This window comes from Siphateles boraxobius, unplaced genomic scaffold, assembly GCF_051911475.1.
Source record: "Siphateles boraxobius isolate OS27281-9 unplaced genomic scaffold, OSU_SipBor_1 5, whole genome shotgun sequence".
NCBI classification, from domain to species: Eukaryota; Metazoa; Chordata; class Actinopteri; order Cypriniformes; family Leuciscidae; genus Siphateles; species Siphateles boraxobius.
In genome coordinates this window covers 6255999-6276981 of record NW_027509141.1, presented here as the reverse complement: position 1 = coordinate 6276981, position 20983 = coordinate 6255999, and the positions used below count along the sequence as shown (strand labels likewise).

Genomic DNA, 20983 nt, shown 5'->3' with positions numbered 1-20983 from the left:
TGCATTAAAACTAAAACAGCAGTGATGACAGAATTAGAAAAAGTAATTTCTCAAATTTACACAACTCAGTTGAACGAAATGCAGTTGCGTTACTTCTGTAGTACAGCACTGTGGTCAACAGGTGCAGCTATATTTGCGCATGTGCTAATATTTTAAAGCACGTTCAACTTTCATCTTTTTCAACGCTTATCTTTTAGCACTCGTTCTTCATTTTGTGGGAATCAAATCGGAGGATGCAATCAACATTTTGTATTTATCTGGACTAACAGGTGAGTTATTTTACTTCATATCCTTTAATATTGAGGCTGTCTGTAAATTACAATAGTCTATCGCTGTTTTTGTTGGTCTTTTATTGAAGTTGGTGTATTCCTCAAGTGGTTCTGGCCTTGTTGTTAGTGTTTTTAGCTCTTATGTGATCTTTTAAACTCACTGTACTTTGATTTCTATTACACGAGAGTAGATGTTAAAACTTCATGCTGATTTGTACTCAGCTTTCGCCAAGATAAGCACCAACTAAGACCACGCTTCTTTCCAAATGGTGATGTGAATCTCCTTCTGTCTGGTGTTAATAGCTGCAGTGTATTTGCACACAAAACCACAGTGCGGTCCCCTCATGACAACCGTCTGGATTGAGCAGAGTAGGGGACATCTCTAGGGTCTTCAAGTGGGCACCTTCCGTCCTCAGTGTTTCGTCGACTAGCCCACGACACCTCAAGAGGGTTCGACAGTGTCCCCCCTCCGTCCCCCACTCAACTCAGCCCAGCTTACTGACCTTTACATCCCTCCTGCTGCTGAGGTTGCCCCTTTCTCATAGTTCACATGTGACCTAACCACAATCTCTCACAACCTCTCCACAACCCGACCATACGCGCCAACCCGTTTGACTAAGGCTGTCGAGCCCCACTGCGGACATTAAAGCGGTCAGTGGCAATGGTTCCGTATGGCATACTACCGCAAAACACAATATCTGTCCAAACACCAATCCTCATTCACGCAAAATACACAGGAACGTTATAACTGTAATTACTATGCAAACTATACAAATAAACCAACAGAGTCTTCAAAATTTAAAGGAATTTTTCGAAACCGTAGCATGGCGGCCTGTACACAGCCAGCCAGACTCTTTCCGTCTCATACACAGCCAGTTGCTGCTCCTCTCTGCTGCTTCAGATAAGTTCTTTACTGTGCGACGCAACTCTTGGCCACTGAATCCGACGTCTCTGAGGAACCGGGTTGTGGAATGTGCCACAAATCCTTGACAACCCACTTCCACTGGATAAACCTGGACTCTCCATCCTCGCTGTTCTGCTTCAGTGGCCAGATGAGCATACCGCAGCTTCTTCCTCTCATATGCCTCATCTACCGCATCCTCCCATGGCACTGTTAATTCTATCAGTTGAACAATGTGTGCTGATCCAGACCACATAACAATATCTGGTCGTAGGTTAGTGGTGGCAATCTCAGGTGGAAAAATAAGCCGTTGATCAAGATCAGCCAGCATCTTCCAGTCCCTAGCAGCTTCCAGTTGTCCTGAGCGAGAATTGGTTTTAACCCATTTTCTTGGTGGTTGCAAGCCTGGGCGGAGATGTCCGGAGATTAACACATGTCCTGCGTCCCTTAAACATTTGTCGCGTGACTCTACTAAGTTAATTTCCAGTCTGACCATGGCACACTTAAACTCCTCGGTTAAAGCAGAGACTGGCAGCTGCAATACTCCTTTACTATAAAGTCCCACTCTGCTGAGGAAGCGTGGAACTCCCAACCATTTCCTGATATATGAACTTATTAACGCTTCCAGCTTATCCACTGTTGTCAAAGAAACCTCGTACACAGTCAGTGGCCACAGTAACCTCGGCAGTAGACCAAACTGAAAGCACCAGAGTTTTAGTTTGCCTGGTAGAGCACAGCTGTTTATGCTCTTCAACCCTTCCACTGCTTGTCGTCTAACTTCTCCCACTCGAACTGTGTCCTTTAGATCCCCATCGTACCATCTCCCTAGACTCTTCACTGGCTTCTCAGAAACTGTTGGTATTGCCTCACCATTAATGAAGAATGTTTTAGTCATGGTTGTCATGTCATCCCTGTATGCTCTGATTGGTGGTAGTCGCATCCCAGAAGCCAAGCGCTCTCCTCCTACTACCCATTTTGATGCCCTAATGATTACTTCCATTGCCATTGTAAGACTGGAAAAACTTGAAGGACTTTAAGAGAGGGCCACCCTCTGAGAAAACAAAGGAAATTAACATTTGAACTCCCCCTCATGCACTATTGAGACGAAGGTCTCACCTCCCTCATCCTAATCTACATTTCTGTCCCCCATTCTTCATCCTGGCAGAGATCTCCCAAACTCACACAAGAATCTAAATGGTTTAATGTGAATGATTATGATCTAGTTTTATACATATTTGGTATTATTTGAAATGTCTCGGTACGACTGGTAAAAATGTCTCATTCCCAAAGAAGTAAACCCAAAAGGTAATAAAGTTCTTAGGAAGTTAAGAAATATCTTCCACACCCTCCAATACTGGAGGGTGTGTCTTTGAGTTAACACCTTCGACCATTTGACTGAATGCTAATTTTCCACTGCTAGCAAATGGTGACTTACAGGTAAATTTCCACTGTGAATGATGTTTAGATTTGAAATGAGGTCTGGGTATATAATGAAACGCAGCGAGAGCTCAGGGCCTTTTCTGTACTGCAGATCGGTCCGTGAGGCTGAGAGGAAGACCTCTCAGCCTCATGTATTTCTTAAAGTCGATTTGCATCTTCTCTCTATTCTAGAGCATTTGATGTTTTGTATCGATTATCTTTGAATTGATTATGAAATTGGCATGATACATTTACCTGACATAATAAATTGTTACATTTGATTATTTTAACTGACTCTGACATTGTTTTCATTGAAGAGTTAAACGGAATAGTCAAACATTCGCTCACTTTTAATGATTCACAGATATCATTGAAAAACCTTTTCATTTTATGGAGTCAGATGAAGCGAGTTATTAAATAAGATAAAATGTATTGCATTTAACCAAAAATACTTTGCCACGAGAAAAGACAGTAACACGCAAAGACCTTCACCGCTAATTCGATTACCGCCATTGGATCGAGTTAGACGGCCTTACACCATGGTAAAAGCCAGTGGAGAAATGGTGCATCCTGCCATTATTCCAACCTCTAAGCATTGCCATGTAGTGCTGAATTCTGGAGTTGAGAAACTAAATTGCAAATCTGCAAAATAGGCTTTCACTAAATTTGTTATCGACATCGGTACCCTGAAAAAATCAAATGCTGCCCAAAGAAGCTCATGTGGCACTGAACCATATGCATTAGCCAAATCCAGGAATGTCACATGGAGCTCCTTCCTCTCCTTTTTAGCTGATTGGATTCGTTGCCAGATAACATTGATGTGTTCTAAGCATCCTGAGAACCCTGGAATGCCCGCTTTTAACATTCACCCATACAAAAAATGGCAAATGACCTTATTTTTAATAAATTGCTAGTTAAGAAGAGCTTCTCCATGTTGTGCCCCCAAAAAAGCAATTTTATCAAGTTTTTAGTATCAATTTTAATAACTGCCTTAATGTTGAGCATTTTTATTTAATGTAAAATAATAACTCTGAAACTTCTGAAGTACAGAATAACACATAGGCCTATGGTAATGAGCACATTTGACACTGACTTGAATAAGATGGCATCCAGCATCTGGTAATCCAAAATAATTTGACAACAGTTTGTAGTTGGCAACCTTGAATTTTTTTGTATTATTGTTATTTCTTGATGACTCACATCTTCATTTTTTGTTTCCTCAGAATTTTGGAGTCCTACATGTGACGTGCAGATTGTGGCTCTTCTCACACATCCAGATCTAAAGTTTTAAAACACTTCAGGTTGGTACATGGACACAGACACTGTTTTAAAACAGGGAATTCGCTGTGATTCCACGTATGCTCGATACAGCGCCACCGCTGGATTTTCAGCACCGCTGCAAAATCTTTCCATGATCAGTAATTTCACAACATTCACCTAAAAGCACTGAGACATGGCGACCGGCGGCGCTGCATGCGGTGGCTCTGAATCCACTTGTTAACAAGGAGGAAAGGGCCACATATGGTAATATTTTCGATTAGACTAATGTCATGTTGCCATAAGGGTGCATTTTTGCACGTGCAAATTCGTTATTTCATAATAGAAGTGACGCGGCGCGCTCGTTTTCCCAAGCGCGCCTCTGTTCATGATTGCAAAAAAACTGTCTGATGTGACCGTAACAGTTCTCATTACTGCTATATTGGTATACTAAAATTAACATAAATAGTAAAAAAAACTTTTAAAAACCTTACATGAAGAAGTAAAGAATCCTTACGCGGGTATAACAAATTATGGGCGTGTTGTTCAGCGTGACAAAAATGCTGATATTGATGTGACAAATTGAGACAAAAATATTGATGTGCGCATGCGCAGTTAGCCCTTTAGGACAATTGACGGGTAGCATGGAATGTCAGGACACCGGTAATTATTTACAAACAAATTAAGAACCCTGCGTATTGTATTTCTGTGTAGCCTAGACACACAATATTAATAGCCATTATTACTACAAGTAGCCTAATCTTTAGGCTATTCCTCTCATGGACTTCTTGTGGAAACTATAAAAACACAACACACAAATCATTAACATTTTTAAATCAAAACAATAATCCTATGCATTTCTGCGGCACTGAAGCGCTGCTGCGTGACGTCATCGGAATGCATTCTACTCGACACGTCACTGTACTGGAGGCGTCATAGACAAGGCTGTTCTCAATGAAAACTCACTTTTGACTCGTTGTCTTAGTATATGCGATTTAGTGTCGGTATATGATTTTTGCACCAGTCTACAGCTTTTGATCTGTGTGCAATTTTGAATCAGCTAAGCGTACGATTCCCCGTCAGCATCTGATTGTGAATCTGCATTTTTATTCAGTGTGCAGTTTTATAACCGTTTTGATCTGTGTTCATTTACAGATCTGTGTACAGTAGGCTACAGTTGAATTGCACATCACAGCGTTGTGATCTGTGTGTACGGTTTCAGATCATACAATTTTACTTGGTTGTAGTCAGCGTACTATTTGAGATCAGAGAATGTATAGCAATAGATTTCGCAAGCTCAGGCCCCTGACATGTGTCAGTCCTGCTCAGACTCCACAACCATTGTGTGCTGCAGACATGCCTCTACTGAGACCACAACCACCGCCTCAAATACACCGAGTGAGACCACAACCACCGCCTCAAATACACCGAGTGAGACCACAACCACCGCCTCAAAGACTCCCACTGAGACCACAACCACCGCCTCAAAGACTCCCAGTAAGACCACAACCACCGCCTCAAAGACTCCCAGTGAGACCACAACCACCGCCTCAAAGACTCCCAGTGAGTCCACAAGCAACGCCTCAAAGACACCCAGAAGGAATTGCTATCATAGTAGGCTATTGAATGTGTTTTTTCAACCATTATCAGTCATTTTTAATATTGACCTACGTTCAGAGGTGGAAAGTAATGAATTTCATTTACTCGCGTTACGTAACGTTAATTGAGAATGTTTTTTGTGTACTTCAACTTTTTTTATGTAGTTTTTAAAATCTGTAATTTAAATTTTACTTTAGTACGTTTTGATTGAAGTATGTACTTCGCTGCATTTTAAATCATATCCGATACTGAGTAAAAAAAAAAATAATAATAATAATACAGGGGGGAATCGCGCTCCGGAAACTACTGCAAGTGCGGGAGAACAAATGTGCAAAAGAAAGAAAGTGATGCAACGCCGTCGAAAGCGAAGCGAACTATTGCCAGTATGGGAAATATTTGGATGTAGAAAAAACGCGTGGTTATCCTCGAGTATAGATTTACAATTTGCAAAAATGTAGACGCAAAGTGGCTGCAAAACGAGGAAACACACCTCTGTGCGGATAAAGGTATGTCCCGTTTATATTTAGATGCTGAGGGAATCCCGGAATCCAGTCCTGCTAATTGAATTTACAGTAACTTTATAACGCAGATGTCACGTAAAAGACGCAAACTGAGGGATGGATAAGTAAATCGAAAGTAGAGCTGTGCAATAAATCAAATCGCGACATGTTCTGTGAATATTCAAGCGCAAAAATACTGCTATATAAATATATAATCTGTTTGATCTGCGTGTCTCTGTGGGAATGAGCTGTGCCTCTTCGTCTAACTTAGTACATACTCAAAATCATAAAAATGGCTTTTTTTTAATCATAAAAAGAAAAAGAAATTTTGAATAAAATACATTTCATAGGACTCTATTTATTATTCTTAAACATTTTAATATATTATTAATGTTAAAAATAAGTTGTTAATCTAATTCATAATAACAACTATAATTTTATTTATTTATTTATGTAATAATTGATTAATACTGTAAACCGTGATATTTTCTGAGATGGTTATCATACTGAAAATCTACAACCGTCCCCCACTCCTCCGCAGTTAAAAAAGAAACTCAATAAATTTTACTCTGAGTAAATTTTAAATGAGCTACTTTTTACTTTTACTTGAGTAGATTTTTAGACCTGTAATTTGACTTGTACTTAAGTAGAATTTAATTGAAGTACTTTTACTTGAGTAGAATATTTTAGTACTCTTTCCACCTCTGCTTACGTTCATATATTGGGTTTAGTAGTCCTATTAAGGGGTTTTCTTTTTCTTATTTATCATCAACAGGAGCTCGCTCGCCAGGACAGAACTAGTGTCAGAGAAAAGACCACGATCTCCAGCCGACCGTCTGTCAAGCTTCCTCCGATCTACGGGATCATGGCTGATCAACGCAAGGCTGAGCTTTCACGAGAAAAGTGTTATGAAGTAAGTGAATTTTGTATATTCTGGTTTGTTCCAGTTCAAATAAATATGATATTTTGAAATATTAAATATTTACTGCTTGTAAATTGTTTGGATTAGGCTTTTCTTTTGTGTGAAGAAAAGAAAAGAAAAGAACCCCTTCTTCAGGCCCAACGTATATCTGAGAAGAAAAGTGCCATGTCTGAAAGAGAGCTGAAGGCAGGAAATGATTGGGCCGATTTTGAAGCCTGGTTAAAAGTCCTGAATGCACCAGAGGCCAAACAAGCGTAATTACTTTTCCATTATTGTTGAAAGTTGTTTTGTAAAAAATAATCCTGTTTTATTTTAAATAGCTCTGTTTGCCAGACACTGATTTTCATTTTGACATGTTTCAGGGTTCAGGATGTGAACAGGAGACCGCTAGAAACAGAAGAAGAACTTAAAGCTCTTGGAAGGTCAGCATAATAGTACTGACATGTCAATCTGCACAATTGATGTTTTTCTATTTTTGCATATACTGAAGATACTGCTTCTGATAACATTATTCATATCCATCTCTGTTACTGTAATCTCTTTCAGAAAAGTCAGTGAACTAATAATAAAATGTGAAGAGACAGAACCTGAAGAGGAACAGGAGATGGACCGTGTGCTGATGATGGGACTTTCAGAAGCTATAATGAGGGAATATGTGAATTTAGTGAAAGAAGATCGCGCTAAAGATGACGAGTTTGTTAGGTCTGAAAAGGAAAAGATGTAAGTTTCTTGTGCACAATGATGGGATTGATTTCTTCATAATTTCTGATCTGTGGGAACTGACGACAGTGTTTTGACCCTGTTTTTGCTTTGTGTGTTTGTGTGCAGGAAAGAGAAGGCAGACCGCAGTAAAGAGGAGGTGAACAACAACCTCATTGAACAACAGCAAGAGGAACTAAAAATACCAAACTACCTAGTGAGGAGTGGCAAGTCGGAAAACATCTCCAGAAGAAGGAACGTAAGTGCACAACGTGTCCCATTTAAAGCCATCACAGCATCACACACATCCAAATGTAATAAAAGACTGTACAGCTGATCTGTCACTTGAGATATCATAATTTTGCTTTTATCTCACCAGGTCAGACAGAAGATCTTTAAGAAGATGGCGGACGTTTACTTGGAGAGCTTTGGTCGTTACTGCAGCCCTGATTTTCCAGATGCAATTCTGTCAGACTTTGAGGACTGGAGTTTAGACTTGTCGGAAGACATGCCACCTGAAACACTCCACAATCTACTAATGCAGATTTCGAAAGACTTTGCTATGTGGTAAGATAAAAATACATATCTTCATGACACAAAGCGATAAAGCTACTGTGATGATCATCAGTGGCTATTATAATTTTATGGTTTGAATGTCCTCTTGATTATCTCACTCTTGCTTTCTCTCTTTCACAGTGAAAGGCTACAGAAACAAGCTGAGGCGGAAGCACTGCGAGAGGAACGGAGGCAGAAAAGATTGGAGAGTGCTCTCGCTCCTCCATTGATAATAGTAAGTGCACACAGAATCAGCACAACATCCCCTGTACTTTTGTCTTACTCATCAAATATTTGAATATGGATCAATAGTGTGATGCTGACTTAAAAATCACTTCTCTATTGCAGACCGGAAAAAAGCTGATGCCACGCAGCCAGCCTCCAAAGAAGGTTATAAAGAAAGAGGCAGTGGAAACCAAGAACCAGGAGTATGCCGATATATACAGTCTCTTTGAGGTTCTCGAACCTCCTCCACTGCCTTCTCCAAGAAGAAAAGACAGGACCCGGGGCTGAAGACAGACGAGGCGAGAGAAAAGGAGACGGAAGGATGAAGGGGGGTCTGTGTACATTCATTCGCTTTTTGATTTAATATTGAAAGTAGAAAAATTAGAAAACAGTTCCTCTTTCGTTTAAAAAAAAACGGAAAACAAGTATTCAGCTTGACGAGCGCTTTTCGTTCTCAGATAGAAAAAAAATTATTAACAGCTTGAATATTCGATTTCTACACTTGGGCGGTAATGAAACGCCCCTTTCCACTGATTTGTCAGCCGAAGATCGAACTGTTCCTTCCTCAGTTCTTCCTCAGTTCCGCTCAGCAGAATAACAGTCCTCCGCTGCTGCAGTTGTTCGTCTTTTTCTCATCAAACAACCAGACTTAATGTCTCGACACGACCCGTACCGGGGAAGAGCCTAGACAGGGATTTCTTCTGTGTAGACCATAGTGTCAGGGTTCTGTCACTTCTGTCTAGTCTATTTCTTAGTTTTGTGACAGAGCCCTGACACTCCTGTTTTGTCTTGTACTGTGTAGCACACAGCTTGTGTTTTACACTAGCTGTGTGCTTTCATGTTGTCATGTTTTGTGTGAACACTTGGTTTATGAGTGTTCTCGTTGGCTGCGTGTTCATGTCTCGTTTTGTGTTAGCACATGGCTTGTGATTTGTTTTACTGGCCATGTGCTTGTGTTTTAGTCATGTTTAGTGTGAGCACATGGCTTGTCATGTATGTGTCCTTGTGCCATGTGCTCTCCTGTCATTGTCTAGCCCCTCACATCTTGTTACCTGATTATTGATTCATTTGCCCCACCTGTCCTCCCTAGTTACCCTCTTTTGTTTGCCTCCCTATTTATTCTCCTTGTGTTTTCAGGCCTGTGCTGGTTTGTCGTCTAAGGTACCCTCATGTTTCTTGTTTCCTGCCAAGACTGTCTGTAAAGTCTTGCTGCCTGTCTTGTTTTCCCCCACGGGGTAGTTTTTGTTTGTATTCCGTTTTAGTTTTATTAATAATAACAACACATTGTCCTGCACTTGAGTTCTCGCTACTTCCATCTACCCAAACCCTGACACATAGACCAGCAGTTCTCAAGTGCCAGGCGGGTCCGTGAAATAATTTGCTATAACCTACCGTATTTTCTGGACTGTAAACTAAAGTCAGTTTTTTTATCATGAAACACTCTGTGATTTATTCCAAAGTGACTTAGGCCTATATAATGCATTAAATTCGTTTAAATAATCTAAACGTTGACTTTCAAAAGTAGGCGCGCCAAGAAGGCTTTTCGCTGTATTTTGGTTCATTTTTTAAACCTGAAAGATGTTCAAGGAGACCGAGACGCGCTAAAGCATGTTGTTTTCTTTATTTTTCAGAGGCATGACATTTTATAGTCATTTTGAATGTACAGAAAAAGAAATATATTTTACTCTTTCGAATGATGTCATATTATCTGTATGACTATAAATGACCCTGCGGAGGAACAAATCCAAGTGATGGCGCCGGCGCATCGCGCGCTCACACAATATTATCAGTTCACTTCTGAATTGCTAACTTGACATCACAGCCTGTTTATTATCAAAATAAAACAGTCAACAAAACATAGAAAACGTTATTCATGCTTCATTTAATTTGTCTGTTGTACAATATAAAGGCTGTGCCGGTTAGTCAAACCCTTATTATGAAAATGCTGATTTAGCCTACATTGGGACTCGACTGAAGTACAAAGCCGCCTTTATATTAATAGTTAGCATCCAAATGTTACATTGCAAATATGGAAACTTTGGACCGAATGAGAGATGTGCGAACCCAACGTCCGTACAGATTCAGTTTCGATTTAAATAAATTAGTTTTGGCATGGCCTTTAAAATAGGCTAATTTTTTTTAATACAGGGCACAATAGGCTATTTTTATAGGCTTCCATGTATATTTTTTATTATAGCCTACATGCTACTTATTATGTTGTATTATATTAATGTTGTATTATTTTTCCCGTTTTGTACACTTTTGAAAATCTTGCGCTGCAGTCCTGAGTGCGAGTGCGCAGCAGCTCGTGCCACGCTCAAGAGCATCCTTTTGAGATATAGATTATAGTACATTTTAATAAAACACAAGGCCTAAATCATAAAACTCAGAAGAGTAGCCCATGTATTTTAATATCTGTTGTTCTCTGTTCTCCGGTTGTCCGATAGTCATCTGAATTATGCGTGAACTATGCGTTAATAGGCCTATTATATGCCCAAGTCAATGCATTATTCTTTCTTTTTTGTATTAGTGTTTAAAATATTTAATTTACAACCAATTATATTGATTTATATCTTAAATTATTAATATTATTCTTTTTTAAACTTACTGGGCGAGGGCGACCATAGACTATGACAGCGGTCATTTACCCTGCCATACCCAGCTGATGTAAAGTATGAATTTATATCTACACCAGTGTTTCTCAACCCTGCTCCTGAAGGACCCGCAACACTGCATGTTTTCTTTGTCTCTCTAATCAAATACACCCGATTCAACTCATTATTAGGGATGTAGCGATAACATTTTTTTCAGAATCGATCCGATACCAAAAAATCTGAGTATCTACCGATCCGATACCAGCAAGGTTTTTTTTAAATCAAGTAAAATTTATATAACTGTGTTGAACTGATAATCACTCCTTTGTGTGTTAAACACAATCTACTTAATACAGACAACTTTATTATAAAGAAAAACAACAAATCCAAAAAATATATGATCATAATCTATGACAAAAATGCTATGATAAACTAGATTAATGGATAATTCAGCAGTAAAATTTAGTCTAGAAAAATCATGAGTGCACAATAATTTTATAAAATCTGAACATTTAATTGAAAAAAAACATTTAGTGGGGAAAAAATAAGTGTAACACTAAATCTGGTAAAACGTTACACATTGCTCTTTTGTATTGTTGTAAAATACATTCATGAAAAACAAGATAACAAAAATCAAAAATATTAATTATTTTGTATATAGCCTAGGCTACTATAAAATTGAGACATGTTATAAATGTATAGCACAGCTGTTTAATGAGGCAGCAACATATGATAGATAAGACAGAACAAGAAAGGCTATTAATAATCTTTCATTTCGTCACTGTGTATTATGATATGAAAGGCTGCAATACAGTGCGGCACAAAGCGCTTATGCGCATCCCGAGCGCAGAATGATGCACTTGAAGCAAATAGTTTCTTGAGCCTTTTCTTTTAACAGTTTTAATTAGTTATGTGCGCGTGAAGAACAATTATAGTGCTCTGACTCTAGTGTTGCGATCTAACAGACACCCGGTAGAAAGTAACATGATTAAGTTACAGCAATAAAGTCCAGCAAGATAAAGTTGTTTTATGCGAAACCATAGACCTTTATCTACAGATCAAGTATAAATAATATAATAATATAATATAATAATATTAACATTGAATCTTCTTGGAGAGAGTTTCATCGAGTTGACTGTCGTAACCTTATTTGAATGCTAAATGGAGAATGATTGACAGCCGCAGCGAGCGCTAGTTTACGTGATCTTGAATTTAATGACTTAAATGTTCATTTCTATCTCACATTATACTAGACTATATAAAGACTTCAGAACACGTGTACGTGAACGCACAATATTGGAATTGGATCGGCCTCGTCTGACCGATACCCGATCCGGCAAAAATGGCAGTATCGGAGCCGATTATGATACTGAGTATCGGATCGGTGCATCCCTACTCATTATCACATGGGGGGATATATGTAATAATGAGCTGATGAGTTGAATCGGCTGTGTTTGATTAGGGAGACAAAGAAAACGTGCAGTGTTGGGGGTCCTTCAGGAACAGGGTTGAGAAACACTGATCTACACAGAAGAAATCCCTGTCTAGGCTCTTCCCCGGTACGGGTCGTGTCGAGACATTTAGTCTGGTTGTTTGATGAGAAAAGACGAAATGTAGGCTAGTAGTTGCAATAAACCCGTTCAGAATCCGCACAACTGCAGCAGCGGAGGACTGTTATTCTGCTGAGCGGAACTGAGGAAGAACTGAGGAAGGAACAGTTTGATCTTCGGCTGACAAATCAGTGGAAAGGGGCGTTTCATTACCGCCCAAGTGTAGAAATCGAATATTCAAGCTGTTTATAATTGTTTCTACCTGAGAACGAAAACCAAAAAATCAAGCTGAATACTTGTTTTTCTTTAAAAAACAAACAGAAAAACAAACAAAAAAAAGGAACTGTTTCCTCGTTTTTCTACTTTCAATATTAAATCAAAAAACTAATGAACACGGACCAAGGCCAAGGAGGACAGAGCGAAGAGAGGAAAAAAACATTCTTGGTCCGTTTCCCAAAATGCACTGCCATCCAGTCCTCCACCAGCTGTGAACTCCTGATGCCCCTCCACAACACAGCTACTCTATTGTCCTAATCCATTTAAAACAAAAAGATATATTATATATCATTAAATTTTATTGATAAATTATTTTATGTAGGCTAAAAAAGGTAAGTTTGTGATTTATGTTTATTCATTATGTAATTTTAGTCAGCCATCACTAGACTAGTTGACTAGGTGGTGTATCTTTTGAAGGGGAACCGCTTTTTTCTGAGAGTGTACCATGGCAAAAGCTTCAGCAATTATTATTTAAATGAAAATTTTATACGGTGACATGCCTATATATACAGTTTAAACTAAAGTAGGACTATCAATATATAATTGTTAGAAGCAGAAATATTTAAAAACCTTGTTTAATATTCTCCTTATATTAACTATTTCTATCTATTGAAATTGTACATTATCCCCCTATTTTAAAACCTAAAGTATCTATAGTAATGTTATCATTTTTTCTCTTTCCCCCACATGTAATGACATTTGTTTTTAAGAAACCTGTGGAAATGAGTTTGCAGTGTTTCCAGAAGGAAAAGCAAGCATATACTGCTTACATATAAAGACACACTGATGTCACTGTGTCTTCTGTACAGTTTTGTCTCATAAGATTGCACACTATTCATGTGTTCTACAGGAAATGGAATCAAGTCAAGATTTACAGGAGGAACTCCAGTACTCTCATTTGACGGCCTGGGTCCAAAAAAGATTCGATAGGGTCACAGACGGTCCCCGTCAGGAGAGCTTCTCCAAGTTTAAGGACCCCATCAAGCAGATGGAAGTGGTAATAATGCACAAATACTTCTGGCAATCTTAAAAGAATTTGTATTTCTTGTTGAAATTAATTTTAAAATGAAAATGAGGTACAGTAAAGATCAGCAAACAGGAATGTGTGATAAAATGCAACACGCAAGCTGGTGTTTTTTCACAACTGCTTTGGTCAATAACTTTTTTGGTTATTGTAATTTTCCCTCCAGGTTCGGGACTTTTTTCGACTTGCGAGAGTGTAACCTTCTAACAAAGATGAGTCGAACCCACAACAGGATCAAGAGCCAGATGTGCCTGGAAAAACTAATTTCTAAATAAAAATGATCACATGACCCGCTTTTGACTGGATGGTGTTCTGGGCTGGGAGGGACAGCAGGGATACATTTATGCTTTTTTGTTTTCATTTCTTCATTCTGGCAAAAACTGGAGAACTATACCTTGGTGACAGAGAATGCCCAGTGGGCGCTACGTTCGTCTTTAAACAGTTTGATATCAGTAAATATTGGGAAATGACTACAAAATGTGTTATTCATTATTCATTCATTATGCTTTTGTTACCTTGTTTACAACTATGGGAACTCGGAATGGCAAGGTTGAAGGGTCCATTTCCAGGAATCACAGAAGTGATTAATTGTATACTGTTAGATTTTGCTGTTTGGCCGAGCAGTGGTTTGGGTGACTCGCCAATGTATTAGATTTCTCCAATACATAAAATAAGTAAGCTTGACCAGAGTTCTTGTGGGGAGAAGAATTTATTGAAGGTAGTAGTGTAGCACAGTTCTTTAGCAGCGATGTTAGCATGTCACCCTTCAACAATCTTAACCCAAAGTTCTGTCTGTGAGACAGAACTTTATACATGAAGATAAATGGGCTACAAACAATAGAAAACTGTTAGGGCCTCGCACAGGAGATCGATCTACCCTGAGCAATGCTGTTTCTGTCATTCACGCCACTCAGTTTTCTGTGGGCCATAAACCTGTTTGTGACATTCAGTTTCTATAGGCCATATACATCTGTATGGGACATTTGGTTCACACCTTTACAGACACAGACAGAGTTGATTACATCTGAGGCACAGTAACGATGTAAATGCATCTGACTAAAGTTAACTGAAAATACACATAATCTTTCAATACCTTTAATACACTGTAAATGTTACAGAAGAACTTTATATGTTTAGTTGATGCACTCATCTTTGGTAAAAAAATACTGCATGCTTGAATAATTATCAGAGTATAGTTTTTGTAAGCAAAGGAAACATTTCTGAATGATTTTATGATGTATTTCTCAGAGTAGGCAACTGGAACATTTCTGAAAAGCCTAAATGTTAATGTCTAACAATTGAAGCCATTAGACCCTTGCTTGGAGAAAACAATGTTTTATTGTAATCAACAAATGTATTTGTGCATCAGGTTAAGCCCTGAAAGGAATCAGTAATTTTTAAATGTTAGTTTTATATTTAACTGATGATAATCTATTCCTTCACCACATTCTTCACTATAAGAACCTGGAAGAACCTGTCATAAATGACCATATATGAACCCCAGGAAATAACAGGACCCAAGCGCAGAGATAAGCGGTGAAAGGTGATTTATTAACAAACAAAAAAGTGCAACAGTTGCACAGTCCCACAACAGAGGTCTAGACAGGAGACTTGGGCAAAGGATTGAGCAGCCCAGGAACCAGAAGTCAGCAGTCTCAGGCTGGGCGGGACAGGACTCGAACACACACAGACACACAACACAACACAACAGGGAAGAAACAAGTCAAGAACCAAATGACTAATGAACCGTTATGTTTTTATTACCTTAGAATGAGACATTTTTATCTCCATAACCGCGGGCACCCCCTTCTATGGAGGTCGACATATTGCGTCATGTTTCTACCGTAGCCGACAGCGAACACACAGCGCTACAGGGCGCGTTTCGTCACTACTGTTGTGTTACAAATTTATTAAATGTTTAATTTAGGTTCAACAGTATTTTAACTGAGAAAGTTCACACAAGTGTTTACCATTTGGAGGCATAGACGATGACATTAACCTTTTGTTACTTCTCAAGAACAGCTGGGCTTTTGTCTCTATGATATCAGGTCTGGGGAATTTCCGGGAACGGGCTGACTACTGTCTTTTATTTACATGCTTTGTTTCAGAATGCCTCCATCTCTGTGTAAATCCCTCCCCCTTGAAAGGTAACACACTGTGCTTGAGCTAGTGAAGTTATGTGAGGGAATAAACAGCAGGATGCAGTATGCAAGTAAAACTCAGTTTAATGGATATACAGACGGAAACAAAGAAGCGGGCACAAGTCGGGGACAACACTCAGATGGACAGTGAAGCAGGGACGAGATGGCGATCCGGTGGAAAACAGGTGATGACGTGCTCGAGTGAATCCCAGGGAAAGTGAACATCCAGATGACACGACGAACAGACGAACATCCAGACGACACGACGAACGAAACTCCAGACGGGGAACAGCAGACGAGGAACAGCAGGCGAGGAACAGCAGACGAGGCACGAGCACAGGAAACACACCGGGGAACAACCACAACGATCTGACAACAAGGGAGAGAATTGCTGGGTATATAAAGGGAACTGGAATGGAAGACAGCTGGTGACACTTAATCAGCACAATGAGTAACCACACCCACACAATACACTCACGCAGACACATCAGCGTGAGAGAGCCGATTCAAAAACCGTGACAGTACCCCTCCTCCTAAGAACGCCTCCTGGCGTTCTCAGACTCCCTTACCTGTCGATTGTAATCATCGATAAGGGAGTGATCCAGGATGTCTCTAGCTGGTACCCAACTTCTCTCCTCCGGACCGTAACCCTCCCAGTCCACCAAGTACTGAAATCCTCGTCCCCTCCGTCTCGAGTCCAGAATGCGGTTAACCGAATATGTGGGTTCCCCATCTACGAGTCGCGGCGGGGGGGGAACCGGGGCAGGCGGATTAATGTGAGAATGAAACACGGGTTTGATTTTAGACACATGGAAGGCGGGGTGAATTCTCCTGTACGCAGGAGGGAGTTTGAGTCGGACTGTCACCGGACTAATAATCTTGGTGACAGGAAACGGGCCAATAAATTTAGGAGCTAACTTGTTAGACACGGAGCGGAGAGGAATATTCTTGGTAGAAAGCCACACCTTTTGACCCACGACGTAAACGGGAGGCTTTGACCGGTGGCGATCGGCCTTGGCCTTCATGCGCCTCCCTGCTTGGAGTAGAGTCTCACGGGCTCTAGTCCAAGTACGGTGGCACCTCTGGACGAATGCGTGAGCGGAGGGGACCGCGACCTCGGATTCCAGACTCGGAAAAATTGGTGGCTGGTAACCTAAACTACACTTAAATGGCGAGAGGCCCGTGGATGACACTGGTAATGAATTGTGGGCGTACTCCACCATAGAAAGCTGTTGGCTCCAGGACGACGGATTTTTGGCAACCAAACATCGCAACATTCTCTCGAGGTCCTGATTGGCTCGCTCAGACTGGCCATTACTCTGGGGATGATAGCCCGAGGACAGACTGACCGTGGCCCCCAGCAATTTACAAAATTCCTGCCAAAATCTGGATACGAATTGGGAACCCCTGTCAGAGACCACGTCCATCGGGAGGCCATGTAACCGAAAAACGTGATCTATGACAGTGACCGCTGTCTCCTTGGCTGAAGGTAATTTGGGCAAGGGAATGAAATGTGCCGCCTTCGAGAACCGGTCCACTACGGTTAAAACAACCGTCATGCCATTGGAAGGCGGGAGGGCGGTGACAAAATCTAGAGCGATGTGGGACCAGGGTCTCGAAGGGACAGACAGCGGTCGAAGTAACCCGTCTGGGGGTTGGTTAGATGTCTTACTAGTGGCACAGACTGAGCAAGCCAAAACAAAATCGTGAATGTCGCGAGCCATCAATGGCCACCAAAATCGTTGTTTAACTAGAAATCTGGTGCGAGTCACTCCTGGATGACAAGCCACGTTGGAGCAATGACCCCATCTAATAACGTCGGACCGTAACCCCTCCGGAACAAATAATCGGCTCGGTGGACAACCAGGCGGAGGCGTTACCCCTTCTAAGGCTGTCTTGACCTTCGACTCGACCTCCCATACCAGAGTGGAGATGACAACTTTCTCAGGTAAAATACACTCGGGAGTCACCGGGCGTTCGGATGGATCAAAAATACGAGATAAAGAGTCGGGTTTGATGTTCTTGGACCCGGGGCGGTACGAGAGAACAAAATCAAAACGACCGAAAAAAAGAGCCCACCGAGCCTGCCTGGAGTTGAGTCTTTTAGCAGATCTGATATATTCAAGATTCTTATGGTCGGTCCAAACGATAAAGGGAACCCCCGAACCCTCTAACCAATGACGCCACTCCTCCAACGCTAGTTTGACTGCCAACAACTCTCTATTACCAATGTCATAATTACGTTCGGCAGACGATAGTCGATGAGAAAGAAACGCGCAGGGATGCATCTTGTCGTCTGAGGAAGCGCGTTGTGAAAGCACTGCTCCTACTCCCACCTCTGACGCGTCGACCTCCACCACGAACTGACGTGTGGGATCAGGGGTGACGAGAATGGGAGCCGAAACGAAGCGACTCTTGAGGTTGTTGAACACTGCCTCGGTAGTGTTCGACCACCTGAACGTCGTTCGGGGGGAGGTCAAGGCAGTCAGAGGTGCGACTAGTTGGCTGAAATTACGAATGAAACGTCGGTAAAAATTGGCGAATCCCAGAAACCGCTGTAGGGCCTTACGGGAATCTGGACTTGGCCAATCTACCACAGCCTTAACCTTGTCAGGATCCATGCGCACTCCCTCAGAAGAGATGATGTACCCTAAGAAGGGAACAGACTGTGCATGAAACGAGCATTTCTCCGCCTTGACAAAAAGCCCATTCTCTAACAACCTCTGGAGCACTCGCCTGACGTGTTGAACGTGTTCCTGGAGAGACGAAGAAAAAATCAATATGTCATCCAGGTAAACATATATGAACTGATCTACCATGTCTCTCAACACGTCATTCACGAGTGCTTGAAAAACCGCTGGGGAGTTGGAAAGCCCGAACGGCATAACCAAATATTCAAAGTGCCCCCTAGGGGTATTAAAAGCGGTTTTCCATTCATCCCCCTTCCTGATGCGAACCAAATGATATGCATTACGTAAGTCCAGTTTCGTGAAAATGGATGCTCCCTGCAACCTCTCGAAAGCTGGTCTCTCAACTGCTGCAGGCATCGGTGGGGGGGAAACGGACGGTGTGGGGGGCGCAGTGGGAGTCTGTAAAAGTTGTACCTGTTGGGTGAGCTCGGACACCTGCTTCACGAGTGCTTGCACCGCACGACCTGTGCCCGAGATATTCTCTGCTTGTTGGTCCATACGTGAGATACTGTGAGCAATGAAATCGTTGAGCTGTGATGAACTTGCTGCATCCATGGTTGGTCAGATCGTTCCGTGAGGGAATAAACAGCAGGATGCAGTATGCAAGTAAAACTCAGTTTAATGGATATACAGACGGAAACAAAGAAGCGGGCACAAGTCGGGGACAACACTCAGATGGACAGTGAAGCAGGGACGAGATGGCGATCCGGTGGAAAACAGGTGATGACGTGCTCGAGTGAATCCCAGGGAAAGTGAACATCCAGATGACACGACGAACAGACGAACATCCAGACGACACGACGAACGAAACTCCAGACGGGGAACAGCAGACGAGGAACAGCAGGCGAGGAACAGCAGACGAGGCACGAGCACAGGAAACACACCGGGGAACAACCACAACGATCTGACAACAAGGGAGAGAATTGCTGGGTATATAAAGGGAACTGGAATGGAAGACAGCTGGTGACACTTAATCAGCACAATGAGTAACCACACCCACACAATACACTCACGCAGACACATCAGCGTGAGAGAGCCGATTCAAAAACCGTGACAAGTTAGACTTGATGACTGCAGCTACCGACAGCTCGTGTTCTCAGTAAAGAATCCTGCTGAAGATACAACCAAGTCTCCTGGTCTTCGCTTCTGAGTTTCCAACACTACCTTGAAAAATACGTTTTCAGTGGTGTATAAAGACATTACTTAATGAACCGTTATATTTGTATTACCTTAGAATGAGCAGTTTCTATCTACACACACCGCGGGTTCCCTTACATTGAAATGCGCCGACAAGTTTCTACAGTAGCCCTAAATGGACAAACGCGTTTCGTTACTATGTTGCTCTTCGTGCAAGGAAGCAAGCTTAGTTCAGCGAATAAAACACTGACACAATGATGTAACAATAATAGTAACAATAACATTCGCAATAACATATATTTTTACTGAATAATTAAGTAAACATAATTTCTTAATTTATCCTTGTAAAGAAACCTCATTGCTGAACTGTTACTCTCTGCTGTCTCAGACGATGACATCTTTTCCTGTCGGCCACCGTAACTTTTGTTGATTGCAATTCGTAACCTCACCACTAGATGCTGCTAAAAATCACACACTGCACCTTTAAGTGACTATCTCCAAAAAACAGCCTAAGCTTTTCATTTTTTCCAAATGTATTTCGCAGGTTTAAGAAGAGTGATCATTTATCGAAAATCAGAGATGAAGAGTATAAGTGTGATGATATGACTTAAAATGTTGCTGTATTATTTTTAATACTAGTATTAATACTAGGGCTGTCCACCTGGAAGTCATTGAGTCAGTGTCAATCTCAAGTTTCATTAACGTCCTCAGTTGGCAGTTCGCGGAGCAATCAAACACTTCAGATCTGACAGAGGGACTAATTTCATAGGAGCCTGTCGAGAACTGAACATCAATAACGATGATCCAGAATTAAGGCTACTTACAGGAGCATGGTTGCGTATGGACGTTTAATGCTCCCCACTCTTCCCACATGGGAGGAGCTTGGTAAAGAATGATCAACATAGCACAACGCATTCTGGATGCACTGCTGCTAAAAACCGGTCTTTCCCGTCTTACCCATGAGGTTTTGACTACTCTCATGTCAGAGGTCATGGCAATAATGAATGCTAGACCTTTACTTCCTATTTCTTCTGATCCTGACGCATTGGAGGTTCTATCCCCTGCAATGCTTCTCACCCAAAAGGCTAGCACTATACCAGCACTTCTTGGGGACTTTGACATGAAGGACCTCTACGAGAAAGAATGGAGACAGGTTCAGTGTCTGGCGGATGCTTTCTGGAAGGCATGTGAGAGAGACTATCTTGCAACATTGCAAGTACTGAGG

At 41.2% G+C, this 20983-nt stretch overlaps 3 protein-coding genes across 3 annotated transcripts in view; all 3 read left to right on the top strand.

Annotated features, from left to right (window-relative positions):
- LOC143712048 (uncharacterized) overlaps window positions 1-8137 on the top strand; it is a 383255-nt gene extending 375118 nt beyond the window's left edge. Inside the window, exons 6-7 of the mRNA XM_077204266.1 lie at window positions 7696-7825; window positions 7946-8137. Of these exons, the coding sequence (XP_077060381.1) occupies window positions 7696-7825; window positions 7946-8137 (322 nt within the window). The remainder of the gene's footprint in view (window positions 1-7695; window positions 7826-7945) is intronic.
- Window positions 1-8783, top strand: part of LOC143711279 (uncharacterized) — a 549769-nt gene extending 540986 nt beyond the window's left edge. The window contains exons 4-5 of the mRNA XM_077202658.1: window positions 8263-8356; window positions 8470-8783. Coding sequence (XP_077058773.1) covers window positions 8263-8356; window positions 8470-8634 — 259 coding nt within the window. The 3' untranslated portion in view covers window positions 8635-8783. The remainder of the gene's footprint in view (window positions 1-8262; window positions 8357-8469) is intronic.
- LOC143712049 (uncharacterized) lies at window positions 6810-7591 on the top strand. The gene is made up of 4 exons (XM_077204267.1): window positions 6810-6858; window positions 6955-7121; window positions 7230-7289; window positions 7414-7591. Exons 1-4 carry the CDS (start codon window positions 6811-6813, stop codon window positions 7589-7591), a joined length of 453 nt encoding a protein of 150 aa, XP_077060382.1. The 5' UTR covers window position 6810.
- Window positions 8784-20983: the final 12200 nt, after the last annotated feature.